The 17,424-nt window shown below is 29.4% G+C and overlaps 2 protein-coding genes across 2 annotated transcripts in view; both read left to right on the top strand.

Moving 5' to 3' along the window:
* LOC130449412 (serine/threonine-protein kinase S6KL) overlaps nucleotides 1-17,424 on the top strand; it is a 55,422-nt gene that overhangs the window by 3,031 nt on the left and 34,967 nt on the right. The window contains exons 2-8 of the mRNA XM_056787214.1: nucleotides 569-863; nucleotides 935-1,044; nucleotides 2,273-2,501; nucleotides 2,712-2,835; nucleotides 4,250-4,357; nucleotides 6,538-6,696; nucleotides 14,475-14,563. Coding sequence (XP_056643192.1) covers nucleotides 765-863; nucleotides 935-1,044; nucleotides 2,273-2,501; nucleotides 2,712-2,835; nucleotides 4,250-4,357; nucleotides 6,538-6,696; nucleotides 14,475-14,563 — 918 coding nt within the window. The 5' untranslated portion in view covers nucleotides 569-764. The remainder of the gene's footprint in view (nucleotides 1-568; nucleotides 864-934; nucleotides 1,045-2,272; nucleotides 2,502-2,711; nucleotides 2,836-4,249; nucleotides 4,358-6,537; nucleotides 6,697-14,474; nucleotides 14,564-17,424) is intronic.
* Nucleotides 6,704-7,679, top strand: LOC130449414 (autophagy-related protein 101). Its single transcript, XM_056787217.1, has one exon. It carries the CDS (start codon nucleotides 6,902-6,904, stop codon nucleotides 7,559-7,561), a length of 660 nt encoding a protein of 219 aa, XP_056643195.1. The 5' UTR covers nucleotides 6,704-6,901; the 3' UTR covers nucleotides 7,562-7,679.

The raw sequence follows: 17,424 nt of genomic DNA, 5'->3' as shown, positions 1-17,424 counted from the left end.
TATGGTTATATTGGTGTTTTACTTTCGTGTTTTTTGGTTAAAGATATTCATTTCAATCAAAAAAGGGCTATATACACATAAATGAAATATGGCCGACGTCTCAAATCACGTTTCACGAAAAGACTTATTAATGCAGCTGCTATAATTAAGCTTCAGCTAATCAAATCCCTTCTACTTCCTTAGTAATACAATATTAGTACTAAATAAATTGACAATGTTGATATTTCTGTACATATATTCACTCATTTTAGCAAAACCTAAACTATTTGCTCCAAGTAACATCGTTAAAACGTTAACCTTTCTAAATAAATTAAGTTGGTATTTTCAGTTTCATATTAGTCTAAAGTTTAAACTGACGTTTAATGTTTAAACTTCACTTGTAAAGTTGCGCCTTTTTCACATATTTGATGCGAACTACTTATTTTAAAAAACAACATATAATCAAATATTTTACTCATCATTATGCAATATTTAACGTATATGTACAATTTTAATAACGCGAAAAACTGCTTGAAATTCATTTGGAAATGATATTTGACAAGACGATGTTGATGTTGTCTCCTTTTAGCTTCTACGTAATTAAATGGTTTTGTTCGAACACAAAGAGAGCGTGACGAAGAAGGAAACACCCGTAGTATTAAATTTGTGTCATCAAATACATCGACATCTCGAAATATCAAACTAACAAAAAAGTTTCTTTACCCTATCTAATTTAAAGGTCATCACAGCTGAGATGTTCAACAAAATTTGTACAGTTATTTTCCATGTGCATTTTCATGGGAAATATAACAACTAAACGTAGTGATCCAAGTACAAATTCTGTGGACAGTGTTTACAAACAAAAAGAGGATCATTTCAAGCAAGTAAGTGTTAACCTTTTGTATTGTTTATAACAACTGCGCCATTGTATATTTTCGTGTAAATTTTTATCTAGATAAACGCGCATTTCAATAACAGTTCGAGTGGTAGATCTTTCGCGAGTATCAGCAGCCATCAATCCACGTACAGTTTTTCAAGACCTTGGTCCAGAGTCTCCAGAAGAAGGTAAACGCGTTTTTTAAACATTTAAACGTCTAATATGTTCTCTAATTATAACTAAAATATATAAATAGCCATATTTACATTATACTACATGATATATTCTATTATTTATAACAAAGCATTTAAATATTTGTCAGTGATCCTCCACGTGTTTGTAATTCAGGAAATGACCCTTATATTTTTATTTATAAATAAACATTATCATTTTGAGATAATCACGTTATCTTTTGCATTAAATCAAAACTACAATAGATTATTTGAACAGGTCCATGTCAAAAAAAAAAAATAATTATTGAATGGGATTTTAAAACTGTCCTTGGGGGAAATACATAATTTTTTAGATTAAACAACGTCCTGAAGTAAGTAAAACATTTATATTTTCATTCTAATAAAAACAGTTTAATCCTTGATAAATTACCATTGTATCAATAAATTATTTTACTAACTATTTATTCAAATTTATTTCCATTGTAGTTCATACGTTATACAAATAGAACTTTTTGTACATTATATAACATATCTGAGTAAAGTTAGCAATATTCCTGAATCATTTGATGATGTAAATAATCTATCTATTCAAATTGAGTGGCATGACTTTTCGTTTTTGTACATCCCCATAGAAAAAATTTTGTGAGTAAGATTTAGTGATCTAAGTGGTCACTACCACAACATTTATTAAATATCATTATGAAAAACTTTATAAAACTTATAAAATAATAATAAATTATCACTATAATTAGTATAATTATTGAAATAATAAAATATATATCTTAGTATTCACTATCAATATGAAAATATCTACTTTTGTTTAATTTTGCCATCTAATGACTTATCTAGGGTTATAAATTGAAAATAAAAAATTTGATTGTAGGTTTAATCGGATTTTTTTTTGTTTCCAAGCCAATGAAACCTGTAATAATTATTCTATACAGAATGTCCCATGGTGATCAATTTAAACTATAAATAAATAATTGTTCATTTTTATTGCTACCCCTTTTTGGATATATACGACTGTTATTTTATTCAAGTAACTAATCTTTCCATCTGTTTTTATTGTTTGGTCGAGTCCGTGACTCGTGACTAATAAGGTCAAGTACCTTGATAGACAGTACTATTTTCTCCATTTTCGTTTTCTAACCATTAGAAGTAAATAAAATTAGAAAAAATGGAGATTTAGCTTGTCTATTATATTTATCAGTAATAAAATAAGCGCCACTCAATAATTTTTAAGGTGGAAAGAATCAACTTTAACTCTTCCCTACGAATCTAGTAAAACCGCTTGGCCTGTATCCCAATTAGAGTCCTGTTTCTTACCCGAATTTCCCGTATCTACTTCTTACAACGAAAAGAGGTTTGATGTTATAGAAGAAATAAACAAAGGATCATTTGGGAAGGTTTACAAAGCACAAGATTTGGAATCAGGACGAATATTTGCTTTAAAAGTCCTCTCTAAGTCTAAGGTGAGCTTATCTATTACATTTCAGTGAATATTATAGTAAAAATATTTAAAATTATATTGTTTCCTGTTAAAATGTAACTTCTGGAATTCATTAAGTATTTAGGTAATGACATATTGTCTTTTAGCTAATATATTTTGTATCAATTATCCAAAAATAGTAATTTTTTGGGTAATTCTTCATATTATTGATTCCTATTGTTTTTATTTGTAGATAATTGAAGAAAATTCTGTGCAGCAAGTTAAAGACGAGGTGCAGATCCAAAAGATTTGTGGACATCATCCGTTCATTGTGAACTGTCCTTTCAATTGGCAGAATAGAAAAAGATTGTTTATAGGTATAGTATTGTTGGTTTTTTCTAATTCTATATTTTTTGTTCTTTACAACTCGAAAAAATGGAAGAAACTTTACAGTTTTGCAACTTTTTCATTTAATAAGTATGAAAAAGCATATATTGTACATTTGAACTACTACGTGTCATTGAGGAATTATATTCTAGTAAACTGTTGAAATACATTGAATTATTTGTTTAGTGTTTGGTTATTTTAAGTTTTGAAAAAAGCTTATGGTCCTCAATTTTTTGATTAGTATATAATTCCAGATTCAGATTTCTTTAATTATTGTTTTTATGTTTATAGCTTCATATATTGAAACATTGAAGACAATTTCTATATGGTACATTTGAACTACTATACAAATTCAGGCCTACTTCTTTCAGTAAAACTGATAAAAACATTCAGAACTACATTCCAAATTCATTTTCTAGAATATGATTTGAATATTTTGGACTGGTTTTTCAACTTTCGGCTTTTTCCAATAAAATCTGCTGTGGCGGTTTATAATTTTGTATTGTTCAAATCAAATACTGTGTATTGTAATTGTTGGTTTCTCAAAGTTTCCACATAATTATCTAGTACATTTGAACTACTATACAAATTTCAACTTGCAATCGGCCGTTTGCGAGTTTATACAAATACTTTTTAAATTTTAGGTTCCTGCTAAAAGTATGATCAACATCTCATTTTTTTTGTTTTTATTATTGTTTTTAATTAATTAAAAACTTGAGGACCATTTTTTCCACTTTTCTGCCCACATATTCCATTTCGTTATAAATTATTGTTTTATCATGTACTGTTTTTCAACCCTCTCTGTATATAATGTAAAATTGAAGTCATTTTCACTAAATTGTTTTCCTCAAATTGATCAAAAACAGTTTTCCAACTTTTCCGCATAATATATGTGGAAAATTAGGTATGGTACATTTGAACTACTAAATATACTATTATTGATTCATTTGGTTTAGGATCTGTTTTTTAAATTAATTATGTGTGGCTGTAAGTAATTTTATACAGTTTATATCAAATATCAATTAAATTTTGGATTATAGCGAAAAATATGAAAAAACTCTTTAACATTCTTATGGCTTTTCATCCAGTTTTTAGCTTTTTTTGATTTAAATCTTACTGTAATGTTGATTGTTGAGTTAAATCATGATTCCTTATCATTTTTTATAATTATAGGTATTTTGTCAAAATTAAAGTGAATTCTATTGACACAAAGTGTTTTCCCCCCTAAAATGATATTTTTGTAATCATCTGTATTGGAAAATTAAAAAAATTCTTTCGAATTGGTTTTTATCTTTTAAAAGAAATTAGAAAATGAACAAAAAATATCGAAATAATATTTTTGATTATTTTACGTTGAGATTTTCGACGTTTATTGATTCAGTGTCTTTTTTTTTTCTCCCTCAGTTACAGAGTACGTGGAAGGTGGTGAATTATTCAGTTTACTCAAAACTTATTTAATACTGCCACTTGAATTGGTTCGATTGTACATTGCTCAGTTAGCTTTAGCATTAGGTAAGTTTAAAATATTTTAAAAAATTATTACCGCCATTAATAGTTGACCTTTCTTCATATCGTTTAATCCATTTTAATTGTATTACATTGCATAATATACTTTTTTAAATATCGCGGAATTTTAATCAACAGGGATGGGCCACTTAAAGGTGGAACGTAGTAAGGAATGGTAGGTGTCAACTGTCATCAGTCATTTGTCGTTTGTTATGTCAATTGTCATTAGTCGTTTGTTCTGCGTCATCAGTCATTAGTCGTTGGTTCTCTGTGATCAGTCGTTTGTTCTGTGTCATTAGTCATTTGTCGTTTGTTCTGTCAATTGTCATTAGTCGTTTGTTCTGCGTCATCAGTCATTAGTCGTTGGTTCTCTGTGATCAGTCGTTTGTTCTGTGTCAACTGTCATCAGTCATTTTTTGTTTGTTCTGTGTCAACTGTCATTTGTCGTTTGTTCTCTGTCATCAGTCGTTTGTCGTTTGTTCTGTGTCATCAGTCGTTTGTTCTGTGTCAACTGTCATTAGTCATTTGTCTTTTGTTCTGTGTCATTTTGTCGTTTGTGTTGTGTAGTTGTCGTTGGTTCTGTCATCTGTCAACAGTCTGTCCGCCATAATGTACCGTATAAAAAATGTTGACAAAACCATTTTTCTCATCGACGAATTGCTTATATTTATTGAAAATTTTCATTTCTAACCATTTCTTTTTCTCTCCTCACCTTTTTCTTTCCGTCTCTATTTTTTTTCAGTTTGTTTTTGTGTATATTCTTCATTTTGTTATCTTGAATTTTTTTGCTTCCACCATTTTTCTTCTCTCCTTGTCTTTGTTTATATTTCTTCATTTGTTTCTATTTTTTTTTCTCTTTACAGCGCTATTTCCTTTTACCTGCTTTTTCTTCTTGCATCTGTTTCTCTATTTCTACCTCTTATCTTTCTGTCTCTTTCACTGTTTCCATATTTATCTCTCCCATTATCTGTTCCATCTTTTTCTGTATTTCTCTGTTGGTTTCTTCCTCTCTTTCTATATTCCTCTTCCTAACCTAACCATTATTCATTTGGCCTATTCTCTTTCTATTCTGTAACTTCTTCTCATCTACATTTTTCTTTTCGTCTCTTGTCTCTGTCCGTCTTGTCTTTTTCTGTTAGTTTCGTATATAATTCATTCTGTTTTTTATCCTATTTCATCTTCTAACGCTTCTTCTTTCTTTCTTTGACCGTCTTTTGTCTTGTATTAATTTCTGTTCATAATTTTTTTTTCTCTTGGTATTTTCCTTTCGTTTCATTCGATTTTGTCGTGTTTTAATTCGTTTTTTTTTTAATTTTTTATCTTTGTTTTCGTTTTGTCACTAATTATATTTTTGTAGTTTATATTTTCTTTATTAATTCCACTTTAGGTCTTCTATTTATTTTTCTTTTCCCATTGACCACTTTCTTCAGCTCTCCCTTTATTTTCTCTTATCTTTACATATTTATTATTTTTCTATTTCCTTCTGTCTGTGTCTTTCTTTCTTCATTTGATTGTCAACTTTCTCATTCTACTTTTGTCTCTTTTCTTTATTATTTTCTTCTCTTTCTATGTAACTGTTTTTTTTATTTTTTCTATTTGTCTTAATATTTCTTTTTATCTCTTTGTCTCTCTTTCTTTATGTTTTTGTATATTATATCTCCTCTTGTTTGCTCTTCCCTTTGTCTCCATTGTTCCTTTATCGTTTTTTCTTTCTGTTTCATTATTTTCTTGTCTTAGTTTCCCTTTTTATCTATTTTTTTTCTTTCTTTGTTACTGTATTTATTTTAAATTCTTCTCCTGCCTATTGGTCTTTTTCTATTGTTTTTTTTCTTTCATTTTCTGTTTGTCTATGTCTCACTTTTTTTTTATTTTTCTGTTTTTGCCGTTTCCTTTCTCTTTATTTTCTTTTTTATCTGTTTCTGTTACAGTATTTTGTTTTATATCTATTTTTGTCTCTATTCCTGTTTTTTTTTCTTTTGTTTCTTTTTCTGCCTTTGCCATTTTCCTTTTCGCTCATTCTTTTATCATATTTTTTTTTCTTTCTCTTATTGTTTTTATATTCTCCTTTCCAGTTATCTCGTTTGTTTCTTCACCTTTCCTCTTTGTGTTTTTGCTTTTAACTATTTTTTTTTTTAATTCTTTTCTCTATTTTATAAAATGTATTTAATTTATTTTAACGATTGCAGATTTTTTACACAACGCCGGAATCGTCTACAGAGATTTGAAGCCGGAAAATATACTTTTAGATGAATCCGGCAACGCCCAGCTGATTGATTTCGGCCTGTCCAAGTGGCTGTCGTACGGTACCAAAACAAAAACCATCTGCGGCACTTTACGTTTCATGGGTATGAATTAAAAAAGCAAAACCAAATAAGGAGCTTCAGTGTTTTTTTATTTTTTATTTTTCATCCAAAAGAACACAAAGTGATACATTTTTCACCAAAAAAAACCGAGCGTTTCGTGTAGAAATAATTTTTTTTGGTTCTAACTGTGATTTTTATTGTGATAAGTGACGGAACGTATTTAGTGATAATAATAATTTGTCGGAAGATGAACGCGCGATCTCAATTGTTCGAATTGACGGTGGAATGTACGCAAGCGGACGAAGCGGTAGCGAGCATCTTCCACACTCTGCTCTTCCACCGTTCCCTGGGTAAATTCACCTACACCGACGAAGGTAGCTATTCGGTCGGTACGGTCGGTTATACCGACGTCGATTGCGAATTTATCGATTTAACTTACGTCTGTTGTTCGTCGACGTCCTTAGAACAAGCCATCCGCAAAGAGATAAGCGGTTTTTCGGAAATGCTGCGCGGACTCGAAGGTAGCGGTATGGGACAAATAAGTTTGGAGTTTTTCCAAAAGAAACCGAGCAGATGGTTGTTTCAACCGGAATGTATACCGTGGGAAGTGTGGACGGTCAGATTGGAATTGATATCGTTGAGTAACGAATGCGAAAGGCAAATCAGCAAAGAAAAAGTTGGCGAATTGATAACGGACAAGATAATATATATAGCGGAAGTGATGAATAGACATGAATATTTGCCTAAGATGCCTAGCCAGAGCGAATTAGATTTGATATTTGATACTAGTTTCCCGGATGTCCAACCCTATTTGTTTAAATTTAATTATTCTATATCGGGACCTAGCGGGAATCCTTCCGTCGGTAGTACCGTTAAGAAATTGATTAGGGAAACGTTGGCTTTGTAAAAATATTTGAGGGAATAGAGACGGTGACGTTTGGAGGGAAATGTTTCGTTACAATTTTCTAATTGTACTTCCTTCTATGTCAGCATGTTGAATTTATCGACTAAAAAAGTGAAGAAATTCATTCTCATCATTCATTTTCATCGATTGAATCCAGAGTTATTTAATTTCGTACCGGTAACTACCATCACCGATGGTGGGAGGTATTGTTATAAAAATTTTCATTCCTGTCAGTTGTTTTTTTCAAGTCCATCCAGAAGATTTTTCTTTTTGTTGTTATTGCTGAAATAGTGCTAGTTCTGTAATATAACTGTTATTTCATTAGAAGTGGTTTTAGTTATTAAGAGAAATACCGGTCCTGTAATTTTTTTTCCATATTCGATCGATAAAGTTGATCAAAATTATTCGTATTGTCATTTTTGACAATTTGTAACTAGTATAACTGTTATTTTTTTCTAAGGATAGCAGTTATCAAAAGTTAGGCTGGTTCTGTGGCTTATTTTACATCTTTTTACGACTTGTATCGTTTTCTTTAGAGGAAATACATTTCCAAGTTGTTCCGATTCCTTTCTAATTGTTGCAATAATCTGAGTGGTTGTTATTTTGTTTTAAATGGTAGTCACTGAAATACCAGCCGATCCTGTATATTCATTTATTCTATTTTTCGCGTTATATCCGATTTTTTTCAACATTTGATTGATAAAGTTCATAAATTGTCCTATTTTTGGGTCTTTTGACAATTTGTAACCAATCTGACTGTCATTTTCTTTTAGGATTAGCCTTCACCGATAGAAATTCCGGCCCTGTAGGTTTTTTCACCATGTTTTTCCAATTATTTTCCATATTTGATCGGTAAAGTCGATCAATTTTTCTCAGATTACCAGTTTTGACAATTTTTAATCGATAAAAATGTCATTTTCTTTTATGATGAGTCTTTACTGATAAAAATTCCGGTCCTATAGGTTTTATCACTATGTTTTTCCAATTATTTTCCATATTTGATCGGTAAAGTCGATCAATTTTTATCATATTACCAGTTTTGACAATTTTTAATCGATAAAAATGTGATTTTCTTTTATGAAGAGCCTTCACCGATAGAAATTCCGGTCCTGTAAGTTTTTTCACCATGTTTTTTCCAATTATTTTCCATTTTTGATCGGTAAAGTCGATCAATTTTTATCATATTACCAGTTTTGACAATTTTTAATCGATAAAAATGTGATTTTCTTTTATGATGAGCCTTCACCGAAAGAAATTCCGGTCCTGTAGGTTTTTTTCACCATGTTTTTCTAATTATTTTCCATTTTTGATCGGTAAAGTCGATCAATTTTTCTCAGATTACCAGTTTTGACAATTTTTAATCGATAAAAATGTCATTTTCTTTTATGATGAGTCTTTACTGATAAAAATTCCGGTCCTATAGGTTTTTTCACTATGTTTTTCCAATTATTTTCCATTTTTGATCGGTAAAGTGGATCAATTTTTCTCAGATTACCAGTTTTGACAATTTTTAATCGATAAAAATGTGATTTTCTTTTATGAAGAGCCTTCACCGATAGAAATTCCGGTCCTGTAAGTTTTTTCACCATGTTTTTCCAATTATTTTCCATTTTTGATCGGTAAAGTCGATCAATTTTTCTCAGATTACCAGTTTTGACAATTTTTAATCGATAAAAATGTCATTTTCTTTTATGATGAGTCTTTACTGATAAAAATTCCGGTCCTATAGGTTTTTTCACTATGTTTTTCCAATTATTTTCCATTTTTGATCGGTAAAGTCGATCAATTTTCCTCAGATTACCAGTTTTGACAATTTTTAATCGATAAAAATGTCATTTTCTTTTATGATGAGTCTTTACCGATAAAAATTCCGGTCCTATAGGTTTTTTCACTATGTTTTTCCAATTATTTTCCATATTTGATCGGTAAAGTCGATCAATTTTTATCATATTACCAGTTTTGACAATTTTTAATCGATAAAAATGTGATTTTCTTTTATGATGAGTCTTCACCGATAGAAATTTCGGTCTTGTAAGTTTTTTCACCATGTTTTTTCCAATTATTTTCCATTTTTGATCGGTAAAGTCGATCAATTTTTCTCAGATTACCAGTTTTGACAATTTGTAACCGATGAAACTGTCGTCAGTAGTTATTTCGAGTTCCTTTCATTTTTTATCTCCATGGTTGTTAATTAACCGATTAATTTAGTCCTATTCTACTATCATAGAGATATTAAATTCGATATTTTGAAAATTTGCCCATCGTACTACATATTTTCGTACCATCCACAGATTAGATTCAGCTTTTCGGTTACATGACAGATTTTAATCACATTTTTCCAACATTTGCATTTGGAATTAATTGACATAATCAAGTACAAGGTTTTTCATGTAGAAATTAGTATGTTTACAATAAAAAATCAAAATTTCCTCCAAACGTCCCCCATCGAGAACCAATTTTTTGTTGTTGTTATAGTCAATTCATATCCAGTACGCTTGGCTATTTATTTGTGCGGATTTTACTTATTTTCTCAGGAAATGACGAAAAACGTTTCGAAGATCAACTCTTAGTATTAAGTATTCCAGTTATTATACAGGGCATTTTCGTTTTGTTAGCCGGATTATTAATTTTTGTGCCTTATATTCGGTCCCAATTAATTCTATTGGGTATTCGTTCGATTTTAACGTCGAGATACGGCAAGAGTGGAGGAAAATTATATAACCTATATTTTACTTTTCCTTCTTCTTTTTTCCTATTACGGTTTGGTTTGTATCGGTATTTGTATCCATCGAATGATTATTTGGTTGTGTTTTTGAAAGTGATCTGTATAATTAAAAGTGTGTTTGAACATTATTTGAACGTTAGTGGAATTAGTATTAGAATGAAAGTGTTCATGTTAAAAAAATAGAAAGTATCGAATTGATTCTTTTTCTTTTTCAAATTGATAATTAAAAAAATTCATTTTGGCATCGTACGATGGAAAAATTTTTCTCGAACCGTTCCAAATTGAGTGTACGGGATTGTTAAAAGGATATATTACAAATAATGATAATATTTAATCCAATTTGGATTTTTGTTTTTAATTTTTTGAAAAAAAAAAACGTGCCTTATATATCCTTTTAGAAAAGCCGTTTCGTATTAACGAAAAAATTTTTATTTATAACCCAACTTTTCACCAGCACTTTGAATGTCATTCGCTATTTATCTCAACGAATATACAAGGTGGCTCAATATGGATCGGTATCGAAAATTTTATTTCACATATAATTGAGCAGTTTTATTGAATCATTCTGTATATATCAAATCTATTTTTGTCGATATTAAAAATTCCAGCTTATATACACGTACGGATATCGAATAAAAATAATTATTTTTTTTTTTATTATTCTAAATCTTTTTGATAATTCGAATTCTAAACTAAATTTCGTAGGTGTTTATATACAGTTATTCACGAAATTTCCGTGCACGCTTTTAAATATTTTCCAAAAATATTTTATATATATATATAGAAAAAAATAATATTGATCTTGTTCGAGAGGGTACCTAGACCGGAAACCACGTCATGTGTGATGAGAGATGTGTTCCAACTTGTAAATCAACCCTTACTAACCTCAACCGTCATTTGCCATTTTGTATGTCAACTGTCAGTTGCGTCACGCTTGTCATTGGCGCCATCATCACATCAACTACCGCCTACGTCATATATTAGAGTATTACTGGCGTCAACTGTCATTAGTGTCATATGTCACGCGCGTTGCCGGTGTCATCTGTCAACTTCCACCAACGCCATATGTCATAAATCTCCTATATGTCACGTGTAATACTGGCGTCACCTTCCATTTTATGTATCAACTGTCAATAGTGTCAGCAGCATCTTATGTCACGTGTGACGTCAGCGATATCTGTCTTATATCACTTACTTCATAAGTCATCTGTCGATCATCTATATTTTTGTTTATCCAACACCGTGTCGTTTATATTTTAACTAAATTAAAGAAAAAATTCTTATCGCTTTAGATGTTGGTGCTTTTTGTTTCTCCCTCGTGTAATGTCATTTTAACATCACTGTTATCACACAAAATGGTCGACGCTTGTGACATATGACAACTGACATGTGATTAATGACATTTAAAATTATTTACACCTACCAACCACTCATGACGTCACATCCACAACTTTGAATATACTGAAAAGCTGTAGGAGTAATAAAATAAAATGATATCTATGAAATAATTTTTTGCAAATTTTGATGATGATGTTATATTTGTGCGCCGTCTATATATTAAGATTAAGTTTATTAATCTAATGATCAATCCGTTTGGCAACAGCGCTTAGACCGATAAAAATCGACTAAGCTAGAAAAACTTTCGTATTTGGAGGTTATGTTTTTAACGTTTCCGCGTATCCCAATTGTTTTTTCTTATCTTACACTTTCAGTTCGCTCGTTTTTATCATTTTCATATTTTTTTCAATTTCAATTTATTAAAAAAAATTGAAAAATAGACATTTTTAATCGTATCCTAACAATATGGGAAAAATTTTCCATCCTGGCAACCATGTCACATACTTTCTATCATATCCTCTCCTTTTCTCACTCTATCTTTTATTCTCGACGTTAAATATGACGTCACAATTCCGGATTATGTCGCACCAATCCGCCATTTTGTTAAACTCCAGAGCTTAAGATGTGCGTTCCATCTACTATCCCACAAAGGCGGACGTTAAGTGGAACGTACTCATCATAACCTCAATGTTTGTCCTCTGGACGCCATTATTGACAATAGTTTCCAGGTTTAGTCGATTTTCTTTGGTTGTGATGACAATTGATTTTTCTAACCTCCAAACAGACGCGTAAATCTGTGATTTCATTTAATGACATTAAAAATTGTACTAGAACGAAAATGATGAATCAGTTTATCTTTTTTTTTGTCACAACAAGATTCAGAAAATGCGTTAAGGTCGATTTGTATTCCCCTTCACCGTATTTATTTTATTTTTTTACCTTAAAGTTGATTGATGCTCTAATTTTAAGATAACCTGTAAATAATTTGTGAATAGTTTAGTGATTAATATATAAATGTTGTGATTTACGAGTCCGAATAAAGACTTTATTTATTTTATTGTAGTTTTAATTTTTGTCCCTGTTTCTCGTGTGGTTGTTTTTGATTTTTGGTGAAAATTGTATGTTTGTCATAAAATAAAAATGCTGAAGCTCGTTTTTTTGATATCAATTCAAATTGTTCTTTATGTCAACACATATTCGACAATTTTCACTAAATTTCAAACTTCCATTCAATTGTACCACCCTGTATACCTAAATAATGCCAAACTGTTACATCAAAACGAGCTGGAGCCGACCCTGTTAATATCTTGCTCCACGTAATTAAAAAATAATCAAAATACATGATCTCATTAGTTTTCGACTGTACTGTATATTTGATAATATTTGAAAAGTTAACAAAAAAAATATCAAAATCAGCTGGAGCCACGTAATTAAAAAAATACTTAAAAACGTATAATTTTATTATTTATGGCCTACACTGCATACTATTTTGAGAAAATAGTCAAAAAACGTAGAAAAAACAAATTCATAAAACGTGCTGGAGCCAACCCTGTTAATATCTTGCTCCACGTAATTAAAAAATAATCAAAATACATGTTCTCATTAGTTTTCGACTGTACTGTATATTTGATAATATTTGAAAAGTTAACAAAAAAAAATATCAAAATCAGCTGGAGCCACGTAATTTAAAAAATACTTAAAAACGTATGATTTTATTATTTATGGCCTACACTGTATACTATTTTGAGAAAATAGTCAAAAACGTAGAAACAAATTCATAAAACGTGCTGGAGCCAACCCTGTCTACGCGATAAAGAAAGTCGTATCTATTATATATGATTTAAAAATGCATAAAACAAAAATTACAGAAGAAATAATTCAAAGCAGTAACAAAAAATGGATAATTCCATTATTTTTTCCTGCACTGTATATTTTTTTGAGAAAATATTTTGAAAAAACATGTAGTAGAAGACAGAAATATATAAAAACAACACACAGGTTTGTATATAATTTGAATCATCACAAGTAGCGTCATCTATTAAACATTGATAACATTAGAATGGGAGTACTAGAATGTTTTGTAGTAGGTAAGCTAGATTGCTGTAAATGAAGATACATTTTAGTTACTGAAATAAATAAAATTATTGAGTATTTTATTCATTTCCAACAGTATTGTATGTGATTTTGACAGAATTAAAAAAAAACAATGTAAACAAAAATTAAACAATTACAAAAAAACTATTTGAAACCACAGTCTGCTTCAACGTAATTTAAAAATGATAAAAAATTGCTAACTTTTCGATTATAATGTATATTATTTTGAAAGAATATTGAAAAAATGTTTAAAAATAATACATAAGTTTATTAATAATTGATAACTTAAATCATAATACGTGGCGTCCTCTATTAAACATTGAGAACACTAGAAGTACTAATATTTTCTGGTAGGTAAGTTAGTTTACTGTAATACGACGTTTTCCTGATACGATTTTATGACGTTTTAATTTTTAAATAATTATTTTGAATTAAATTTCGTTCAAAAATAGCAATCAATTAACTATTTTTATGAGAATTCATGAATTACTTTTATTTATATTTGATAATCGGCAACAAAATATCATTTCTGATTGCGTACCCTTAGAAGAGAAAACAATCATAGACAAATTCATAAGTGTGCCAAGGAATTAATAGAAATTTAAATAATTAATAAAACTTTTATTATTATAATTAATAAATAATAAAAAAATATCAGCACATGGTCAACAATATGATAAAATGAATGTCCCAGCTAGTAATTTATAAATTAACATATTTCTAATAATATGTAGAAATTGATTTATAAAATATTCACAGCTCCTGAAATTATGGCTGCCGAGCCATACGGACACGCGGTCGATTGGTGGAGTCTTGGCGTTTTGGCATGTTTAATGCTAACAAATAAGGTAAGATCCAAAAAAATTGTCTTTAACAACTGATTGTCCTAATTATTATTTTTTAACATTTGTTTTCTGATTGTCATCAAAGTTTTTGACAGTTGATTTAGACAAGCCCGCCCTTTTTCATACTATAAGGTTATCGACTGTGAGATTTATTTAATAATTAAGTTTTTCGTCAGAATAAATGAAATTTAATAGTTATTAAGGGATATTAATATCTCTAATTTATCTCCAGTGCAACAATTTTAGTCCTAACGTGATTTTCTAGTAAAAAAAACAAAGTTAAGCGTGGTTTTAGTGGAAATAATTATAAATTATGAAAAAAAGTGATTCTAGTTCGTAATAAAACCAAATACAGAAAGTGAAGTTAGTGATGTATATAGTGCAATGTATTTCTTTTCAAGTTTTAAATATTTCAAGTGAAGTTTCTGTGATTGATAAGGTAACAATATCTAATATTAACTATTAATATACTGAATAAAATCTGAAAGAAACAAATCCTCAAACGTACAAATCTACAAAACTACTAAAATGCTTTTAGTGTTACAGAAGTCTTAAATTTTTCCCCATGTGGTATTTCTTCATACATCTGTCGATAATACACATCATTTGAACCTATTTCGATGCAGAAAATTAAAAATTCGTGCATTGGTAAAGCTGTGCATAGAAGCTCTGTTCTGCACGACGTGATGCCCAAGGCCAAATCTATAACTTTCTGCCTCGAAATATGTACAAAAGATACGTACTTTTGACTGTTATATAAAGAAAAACTATTTATTTATTAATAAATACACGAAATAGTGAGAAAATTCTTCCCATCAAGTTTCCACCTCTTTTAAATTGTCCACAGATGGTTACGAAATAGAACATTCCATCCATAGTCATATTCGCATGGTTTCTTCTTTTCTTACTTTCATAGAAGATTCTAGAAAAGTCTTAACCTTTCTCTATAGCTTATTCCGCATATTAACTAGGTTTTTGTTTATTGTGATTATTTTGGTTTCCTTTTTTTGTGTATTTCCTTTTTAATTTTTTTCCTACTTTATATCTTTATATATATTTTCTTGATTTTCCGCGTATTGCTCGTCGGCTAACTATATTAAATATTCATTTTTCGTGATTCAAAATATACTAGTTAAAAAAACCTTATTCAAACTTGTTCTTACTATGTAATTATCAATTTTATTGCAATAATTATTTGTTAATAACGAAAATAGAAGCGGTGTATGTTATTTTTAACGTCGAACCTAATAGTAGTTGGGATAATATATAGAAAGAAGAAGAAAAGTCAAAGTCCTTTGGAATGTTGTACGGTCGGTAGTTCAAGTTTACTTGAAGCAAGAAGCGGCAGATATTCATCTAAAAAAATCAAATGCCTTTCGACGATTATCTGTGTGCGATTCTCAATTTTGCTCTAACCACAACCTGCTTATAAGAAACGTATTTGTATGGGGGAGAGTGGAACGTTTTTACTCGATCATCGCTTTCGTGTGATAATAAAAATAGTTTTAATTGAAAAATTAAATATTCATTACTTGTATTGTATGCTTTTGGCTTTTTTTTGGCCCATACATCATTCAATAACTTTTGGGAGTACAAAATATTTGTTTATATCAATAAAATTGTAATACACACATAAAAAAAACGAGTTATTGGTAAATAGGTATGAATAATAAGTTCTATTTAATATTTTCACTTTTGTTACAATTTTTGTTCCCCGAAGTTGTAATATAATCCGTTCCTGAAATATGGACGACGGCCATTCTTAGTTGGTTACTAAACTTAACTCCAAATTACCAACTGTATTTCTTATATTCCCTAGATCTTTAACTACACTTATTTATGCATATTATTATCGATAACACAATAATCGATATTATCGATTCTACCATCAAACTAAACATGTAGAAAGTAGAGAATTCAAATGAAATATAGTAATTTTAATATAAATTAAATTTAAAATTGTACATTTTTGTTAATTTACAAAAAAGAACGTTGAGGTTAAAATATTTGATATTAAAATTATAAAAATGAAAACCGAAAATATAGTATCGACTGATAATCGATTTAGTATAGTCAAAGTTGACAGTAATGGGTTGAAAATTGTTTTGTGAAAATTATTATTAATCATAAAGTAACTTGAATTACCATATATTTCTATTTCTGTTTAATTTGCGAAATAAAACGTTGGATATAAGTTGTTTCACATAGTTCAGTCCTTCTGTATGAGTCGATTTGAAATATACAGGGTGGACTAACATACAATTTTTACTTTTCTTACAAAAATAATGAAAAGGAAAATATATCTTGATAATTTTAATTATGTATTAAAATTCTTCTTGTACAAGGATAGTTTGATGTTTAAACGACTTTTTAAACGTGGATATTTTCACTATAGTGATTATACGTTAATTTTCGTCATATTTCTGATGTCATCTGTCAAAATTTTACATATATCAAAAAACAAAGAAAAGTTACGTAAATATTGTTTGATCAGAGACTATCTAGTGTCATCGATGATCTTTATGAAAGTGATCTCAAGCTTTTATGTCTATTAGATTTTGTTTGAAAAGCGATTAAATTGGTAAAAAGACAGAAACCAGTAGAAGGAAATAGAAAACATTATTTAACAATGATTTATTTAGAAAAAAAGGCCGAAATAATCGTGGTAATTTCTCGAAATAGATGCCACGACTATACCGATTTATTTATAATAATAAAAAACTTAGTATTTGTCATTTAAGTTTTGTGGATTACACTCTGTCGTATATGCGTTTCTTTTATAGCGTAGAATTTGTTTATTCACGTTCAGCATCATCCCTTTTCATATGGTTACTTCAAAAATTAATACTTTGAGAAATATTTCA

The sequence above is a fragment of the Diorhabda sublineata genome, chromosome 10 (assembly GCF_026230105.1).
Source record: "Diorhabda sublineata isolate icDioSubl1.1 chromosome 10, icDioSubl1.1, whole genome shotgun sequence".
In the NCBI taxonomy this organism is placed as follows: Eukaryota; Metazoa; Arthropoda; class Insecta; order Coleoptera; family Chrysomelidae; genus Diorhabda; species Diorhabda sublineata.
The sequence above is the reverse complement of the archived record's forward strand: the minus strand, read 5'-3'. Positions and strand labels throughout refer to the sequence as shown.

Excerpts from the sequence above, each read along its gene's own strand:
- LOC130449414 (XM_056787217.1), top strand. The coding sequence starts at position 6,902 with ATGAACGCGCGATCTCAATTGTTCGAATTGACGGTGGAATGTACGCAA.